Source organism: the organism of the source record quoted next, unplaced genomic scaffold (assembly GCF_019419815.1).
Source record: "Pyrus x bretschneideri cultivar Hongxiangsu unplaced genomic scaffold, Pyrus_bretschneideri_v1 Contig4, whole genome shotgun sequence".
Lineage (NCBI taxonomy): Eukaryota > Viridiplantae > Streptophyta > Magnoliopsida > Rosales > Rosaceae > Pyrus > Pyrus x bretschneideri.
Genome location: NW_025999723.1, coordinates 13,496,048 through 13,504,303, shown reverse-complemented (window position 1 = coordinate 13,504,303; position 8,256 = coordinate 13,496,048). Strand labels below are relative to the sequence as shown.

At 39.9% G+C, this 8,256-nt stretch overlaps 1 protein-coding gene across 1 annotated transcript; it reads right to left on the bottom strand.

The window, feature by feature from the left end:
- Positions 1-5,596: 5,596 nt before the first annotated feature.
- Positions 5,597-7,920, bottom strand: LOC103945906 (putative disease resistance protein RGA1). The gene is made up of 2 exons (XM_048565065.1): positions 5,973-7,920; positions 5,597-5,841 (listed from the first exon to the last, which is right to left on the bottom strand). Exon 1 carries the CDS (start codon positions 7,683-7,685, stop codon positions 6,228-6,230), a length of 1,458 nt encoding a protein of 485 aa, XP_048421022.1. The 5' UTR covers positions 7,686-7,920; the 3' UTR covers positions 5,597-5,841; positions 5,973-6,227.
- Between the last annotated feature and the right edge of the window lie 336 nt (positions 7,921-8,256).

The window sequence follows — 8,256 nt, the reverse complement described above, 5'->3', positions numbered from 1 at the left end:
CTGTTTTCCATTCAATAATCAAGAAGTCTAGACTATGAGGGAATGAGATCAAAAGTTGGTTTCGACTTCCCTTCGTTGGAAAATGCTTGTACCGTGACTGCAACGGTGTCGGGAAAGAGAAAGGGAGAGTTTGGTACTTAGTCGAGGTTGTGGGTTATCGTCACTGCCAACAGGTGGTGATGATGATGTGATCGTTGTTGTAAGTATGTAGGTGGGTGTGTCGTCAAAGTGGTGAGAGAACAAAGAGAGAAAAAGATAAACGAAAGAGAGAGAGAGCTAAGAGAAAGTTGAGAGAAAGCTCGGGGGGAGAGAAGAGAGAATGAGAGAAAAGGGATGAGGGTGACACGTTGCAAGCAAAGGGGAGGGGAGAGGGTTAAAATAATAAGAAGATAATAAAAATATCCCAAAAGGGAAATGGGTAAATCCAGATAGGGTGAGGGGATAAAGGGGGCAAAAAGATAAATTCATAAATCTATAAATATGAAATTACATACATTTGGGATGGGGTTTCACAAAAAAATGGATAATCCTCCACTTGCGAGGTCTTGTTTGTCGAGCTGCTTGAGACTTCGAACTTATTTGGAAAAGCCCTAACGGGGTTCAGGGGGTAATGGAGACTTCCCTTGCTTATGTGGGCTATGTTGTTGACTTGTTAAGATATTCATTGCACCATCCCTCATTTGTCAGCTTCTCAAGGTACTACTTCCACTTTTGGGAGTCGTTGGTAGTGTAGCCTGGTCCTTGATGGAATGCGCAGTACTTTGTCTCATCCAGCCTGGTAAGATCGCCATTCATGGGTGACGGCAGTTCGAACCAAGGTTCGTTCTTGAGTTTACGGAGAATTTGGCCAATTGGAGCTATGAACTTGATGAATGTTTCGGGCGCTAAGTCTTCTCCGATTGGGGAATGTTCCATGCGCTTATTTTCTAACTTGTTTTTGTTAAACTGATTAGCCTCATCCCATAGTGCGTGCTTCTCCGCCAAAGCTTACGAAGTTGCCAATGTCAATTCTTATCCCATGATCAATTTTTCGAATAAAGGGTGTTCGGTAGAAAGCTCATTTCTGAATGCTGCAGTTGCTATGTCTTCGTTGCAGCCAACAATCTTGGCCTTCTCCTTTTTCAACTTCTTGACATAGTCGCGAATTGTCTCCCAAGGGTCTTTTACGATGTTGAAGAAATGGTCAAATGTCCTTTTGATTGAGTGGTTAGACGAATATTCCTTAGTGAAAACTAATGAAAGTTCGTTGAAACTCCAGACTGACTACAGCTGTAGGGTGTGAAACCAGTCTTGCACCTCACCTTGTAGAGTTGTGGCAAAAATTTTGCACATAAACGCGTCGTTGTTCATGTAGAGGATCATGGTACTGCAATAATGCTTGAGATGTCGTTGTTCATGTAGATGATCATGGAGTGAAATGAGGCATGATGAACCTACAAGGTGAATTTGTCTACTCGATCTCATCCGTGAATGGTGACCTACTTATATTGGTCATGTCTCGTCGAAACGCATTGTTAGTAACATCTTCTTAAATTTGCATCTGCTGGGGTAGTGGATTTCAACTACCTCCACTTGTGACTATTGGTCTAGGCACGTTTATGTCGTGGCTATAATGCATATGGCACTTTCCTGGCAAACAAGCGGGTTGTTCACAAGCTGCTGGTTGAACTTAAGACAGATTGAGTGATTGCTTCTCTCCGTTCGCCGTGCTACCTACTCCGATGTAAGGTGAAGAATGCTCCTTACGAGCCTAGTTGCAAATGAACACTTCGCCTGAAAGGTTGTCCATGTTAATAATCGGAGTGTGGCCTCAACCGTGAACGTATGCTCATCCGTGGTCTTGAGAGTGCATGCTCCTCCATGCGCTAAGACAAGAGTATACGATATCCCGAGGACCTAGGTGAGAGCGTAAACTGCTAAAACATTCAGATCATGGCTAGTTGAGAGGCTGCTTACCAGGATACTGCTGAAGAGGTTCGTTGTTTACCATCATCATGCTTTGGGACACCTCGTCTAGGGCACATTGCATCTTGATGAGCTACAAGAGCTGATTCACCAAGGTCGTCTGATGTGCGAGGGCGCTTATTAACTCTATGACTTATCGAGACAAGTGTGGTTCGCCATTCGGGTTAGACAAGCTTAGACAATATGGTCTCTTTGAGTAATGGAAGAGTAATGGACTCCGGGTGTAAAATTTGAGTTAGGAAATGTTAAATCTGCGAAGAAATAAGGTGAAAATGCCTCTAGTTCAATCGTCGGTCCAGAAATCTGAATCTGGGACGATTGAATCGGTCTCGGATTGGTTTGGGCTACTTGGAAAGACATGGGAGTGGGCTGGATCCCGAATTGGACAACGGGAGCAGGTCAGATTGTTGGAATAGGCTGGGCCACGTGCGTGGGCTACCTTGCATGGGCCTGGGTGTGGGCGCTGGGCCTGCTTCTTCCCAGGCATGGCTTTGGCCCGGCTGTTGTGCTTCGCAGGCCTAGACTTGGCGTCGCTCTATGGCGTAGGCCTGGGTTTGGCGTCGCTCCATGGCGTGGGCCTGGGCGTGCCAAGCTTTGACTGCTAAAGTGGCTGCAAGTTAGGCTGCCTTTAAGGCTTGCGTCTTTTGGGCCATGGTCTGCTCAGTTTGTGCTGGCTGCCTTGTGGCACGGGCTTGGGCCTGTTGTTGCGAGGTGGCCTGCTTACCCTGAGCAGTGGGCTCGTCGAAGGTTGCTGTCATGGCTACTACCACGGTGGTGCCCCATGGGGGTGGTGCCGCTCTACTCATCGTCGTGTTAAGCCTCATGGATTGCCGTGGTCCAAATTCGTGAACGTTGGAATTTTCATTCGTCGTGGTTTCCGAATCTCTTGTCATTGTACATTTCTTTTACGTTTATTCAAAGGATTTTTGTATAAAAAAAAAAATTCTAAAAGTAAGAACATACAAAAAATCTATGAATGAACAAAAAATTAGAAATCTTGAATGCGAGAGTCTTCTACAAGCGTGTAAATCAAGACTCTCAATGAAAGCACCAATTTGTGGATACAAATTTCCGCCTTCTCATTCTTGGACGAAAATGCACTTGCAAAACAATTAACACCTAAGATCAAGGCCAAGAGCCTCAAGCTCCCACGATAAATGAGGGGGCTTTGGCCAAAGAATCTCTGATGCCAAAGTTAGAATTTGAGAGAGAAAGTGTTTAGAGAATTTTAGAAGAGAATTGAACTTAGATTTTGGAGAAAATGAGTGGCTATATATAGGGGTGTGGTCGGTCCTATTAGGAGAATTAGGACCGGCCACATTTGGTTGATTTGTGGGATTGATTGCAAGATATTATATGAAATAATATCTTGCAATTAATATAGCAATTAATCAATTAAGTTTGTCAATAACTCCCAATTTTAAAAGAATAATTGGAAGTTACCTTGTGGGTGAAGATTTGATGAGAGGGTATAAAGGAATACCATTGAGGTCACCCTTGACCTTGATTGAGCCATTATTGTCAGTTGTATACGTGTGGGAGTCCCGATGTGCCTCAAGGGTAATTTTATCTTTTTAACCTAAAAGTCCACTTGTCGCCTCCATATTTTTCTTGATTATTTTTTGCTCCACATTTTGGAATCTAATTCACTCAAAAGCAAAGGGGGAACGGCAATCTTCTTCTTAGATTTCTTTCTTTCTTTTTTCCACTCTAATTTCTCTCTTTTCTCTCAAATTTATCTTTTCTCCAAAAGGCAACTGACCTTTAATACGTTTTTTTCAATTTAATGGAAGCCAAAACCAAACCTTATTTTAGTGCTTGTAAATTTGGATCGAGCGAGGGAGTAAAGGGAGGGAGAAGACATAAGAAACGAAAACCCACGTACAAATCAGAGAAATGATGAAAAATAAAAAATCAAAATTGAAGGCTTTGGATCTCCTCCAAGAAACATCAAATTGATCACTCCAACTCTAAAAATTCATCAATCAAAAAGTGAAATTTAGCAAACCCAGTTCACAAAACCTCAAATGAAAAGGTAAAAATCGAAATTAAGAAACCAACCCGCATGTCGCCGATTCCATCACCTCTCTCAAATCCAACAACCTTTGTCAGACTCCCCAACAATGTTTCTTCTTCTCTTTGTTTGAAATCACTTTATGAACCATATCGGGCTTCGCGGCGACCTAGTCTGAACTCGCAAACTAGATCCAAGGTCGGGGTGGCAGGTTTCGGATCCGTTTGCTTCAGAATTTGAGGGTTTTGCCTCGAATTCATAGTACTTGCCGCTAACTAGAGGCTTTGAATCTAACTCGAATGAAATTTGGGCACTCAAATTTGTGGATTTGGGAGTTATGAAGTCGATTACTTGGGTAGAAAGGGAGAGATTGGATGAAGAAGATGTGCGGGTTAGAGAAAGAGTTCTTAGATGAAGAAGATTGGTGGGCTAGAGTTCTTCGAACTGGAATTGGGCCAGAGAGATTTTCTCTCTCCTCTATGTTTCTCTCTCTAAAAAGGGCCTCAAAGATCCCAAAGATTAAAGAAAGGTGGTGAAAGGGAAACGTTGTGTCAACACAAGGGGTGCTGAATTTTGAAATTATGGATTTTGTCTCTAGATTTAGAAAGATAATACATTGGTATTTACTAGTAAGAATTCTATATTCTTTTTTTTTTTATTTGATTTTTTTTTAAACAAACGATATTATCTACACTAAAGGGGGGTTAGCTTAGCCTCATAATGGACTAGCAATAATGTGGTTCAAATTCATATTTGCCGAGAATGCAACCTAAGATCTCGCACTTATAAGTGAAGAGGAATAACACTAGGCCGTAGTTCTAAGTGACATTTGATTATGAAATTTTGGATTTTGTCTTTGATTTAAAAAGATAATACTGGTATTTACTAGTAAGCATTCTATATCCTTATTTTTTAAGGAAAATTAATGTAAAAAGCTTGAAAACTTTAAGTTTTAACTATAAGGACAAAATAAATGGTAAAGTGAATAGTACTAGGATTGACTTTTTAGTGTAAAATTGTAGTTTTTTATTAAAGTGAACAGCACCAGGAGCTTTTCGTTAAAGTTCCCTATTTTTTATTTGACTCAATGAAAAAATGGCATGCGTTTTTTTCTTTTTAAAGTCTAAAAAAATTAAAAATATAATTGGACGAAATCAAAGAGAGAATATGAGAGGGAAAGAGCAGCAATGGCTGCTTATTTGTCTGCACTTTGGAGCAAAAGCTTTTGGTTGGAATAGAAGGAAGGGGCGAGTCAGTGCGATCCCAGAATGTCAAGTAGTGATCAAGTGACAGAAATGAAACATAAAAAACCATGTGGAGGCAAAATAGGAAGCATACTGTTTAACAGTGTTTTAGGCAAAAATGTGTTTTAATATATGTATTCTATAATATATATATATATATATATTATATAATTTTCCACTTTCATATCGTAATTCTTTTTACTATTCTTTGTGTATAATTATGTCACTTATATGTTATAACGTGACAAAAGTTGTCTCGCATCCAATACATCAACATATAGTAAAAAGAAGTATTTAAAAAGGGTTGGAACCTAGTCGAAGCTGGGGGGCTAGACCCTCACGCCCATATTATATTACTTGAAGAAAAAACACATACAATGGGGGAACATAGTACCAAATTCTAGACGATCAAAAACAAAATCATATACAACCACTCAAAGCAGTCAACATGGGCATCACATATTGAACCAAAAAGGATGGCACCCCATTCACTGCATATGAGACTATATAATTGAAAAGAAGGAAATTACATCGACAAAAAAAAAAAAAAAATTGAAGTTAGTGGGTGAGAAAGCAAAAGTGTGGACGACGAAATCTTTGCTCTACATTGTATATCATCTGAAAAGAAAAATAAAATGCTGGTGATGATGAATGAAGAATAAAATTAAGAAATGAGATTCGCATTTTGAATATTTCATAGTTTATACTGAATTAGGTAACTGTAAATTCAAACAAGTTAGAAAAAGCACCTTAAATAATTTGAATATTTGGGATGTGAGCAATCTTAGGCTAGTTCTCACCTGTTTCTTTCTAGCATCTTTCAGGCAATCCCAAATTTGCAATGTATTTAAACAAGGGAATCCACGAATCCCTTCTGACAGCGATGCCAAATTATAGCAATTACTAATTTGAAGTTGTTGCAGATTGCTTATTTCTTCTGGTAGTGATGCCAAGTTCGGGCACTTTCGAATGGAAAGTGATTGGAGTGATGTGAGGTTGCCCATCTATTCCGACGTTACACATTCTAAATCCTCAATTCCATCAAGTGACAAATGCGTTAATTTGGAGAGGTGAGGGGAAGAAGAAGAAGAGGCAGAAACATCAACATCAACACCAACATCATGTGTAATATCAGATGCTCCTCTAACAAACAAGGAATGAACAACCCTCGAGCTGGGTCTATTGAGATATAATGTATGCACATTCAGATACAGAGCAATGGAAGTAAGATTAGGACAATAAAAGATGCTCAATGTAGAAAGACAGGGAAATGAAGGCAACGGGAACGGCAGATTTTCGGTTGATGAAGAAAAAGCACAGTTATGAGTGTGCGCCCTCCACCATCCCTTCAGAACAGGGCAATTTTCTATGCAGAGTTTCTCCAGGGAGGGAAAGAATGACGTCCTCACCATCTCATCATTCATACTATTACTGCTCTCATTGTCTGATATGTACTCCAACTTCGTCAACCTTTCAAGTTTAAGAGACTTAAGGAATGGGAAATAATCCAAGGGTGGAAGATGTTGGCATCTCTCACAGGAAGCCAACGTGAGATTAACAATATTAATGAGAGAAGAAAACCAACTCGCAAACCTCACACCACCATAATACCGCACGGTCAACTCCTTTAGATTAGAATGGGGTTGCAATACTTCCATTGACATTATAATATCCTCCTCATCAACCGCGTTTACATCTTTTTTTTTCCAATACAAACACAACGAACAGAGATGTTGCTTCTCCTTCAGAAGTGCACCACCATTTGATTCTGACTTCACATCTTTCTTGTGGCCCAAATTTCTAATAACTAACTTTCTCCTTAATTCCTTAAGCCTTCCCAGTTCACCAAGACCAGCACTGTCCCTCAACAAGGAATTGCTTTTGCTAAAAACAAATCTATCCAATGTACAAAGACCATTCAATTCACCAAGTCCACGTGGCATTCGAGTCAAATGAGAACAGCCTTCCAAGATGAGATGCCTTAAGTTGATCATTTTTTTAATGTCTCTAGGCAATTCCACAAGCTTCCGACATCCTGTGAGATCTAGTGTTTCCAAATTCGAAAGTCCAACTATCCAATCTGGAAGTCTCTCCATGGGATTATCACTAAGATCAAGATATCTCAAATGTTTCCCTTTTTTAAGACAATTAGGTAATGTTGTAATTCCCAATGTATTGAGACTCAACATACGTAATGACTTCAAATTTGAAACAATTGTAGCACAAAACGAATTACATAATGACCCATCTCTATCAATCCAATACTTTTGGCAAGGAAAAAGAAAAGTTCGCATCTTATTTGCTTTTAGCAACGAAGTCGGCACTTCCCATTCCAACAAATTAATATTAAAATTGAAAGATATGTGACGAAGTTTTTCATGAAAATTCTTTTGGTTCAGATCAACTGTGGCGTTTCCGACCCCCAACACTAAGATTGCAAGTTCATTCATGAGATCGTGCATTTTACATGTTCTTATTATACCAGACTCATGTGTTTTTTCTTCTTGAAAAAATGATTTGCGCAACAATTCCTTGTAATATTCAAATGCAACATCCTCCAAACACTCGTTTTCGTCGGATGACTTAATGAACCCTTGCGCCACCCTGTGAACACGAAAAATTCCTGAAACACAAGAGACAAGAATAACGTGTACAAAATAATATTTTTTGCTTTGATGATTTTGGGGTTACGATCTCTTTGTAATTTGATCCTCGAATTCTATCTTCGTAGGGTGTAGGTTTGTGGATGATTTGTTGATCCAAAGGGCCGTCGGGGCTTGATCTAAGGATGAACAGTTGATGAATGGATCTTCAAGGGGCGTTGGGCTTGATCTTGAAGAATGGGTGTATGGGTTTGTTGAGGTTGTTGATCCAAAGGGCCGTTGGGGCTTGATCTTAGGATGAACGGATGATGAATGATGAACACTTTCTTCAAGGGGCCGTCGGGGCTTGATCTTGAAGGTTGATGGATGAGCGGATCTTCAAGAGCTTTTGGGCTTGATCTTGAAGAATGGGTGTATGGGTTTGTTTGTT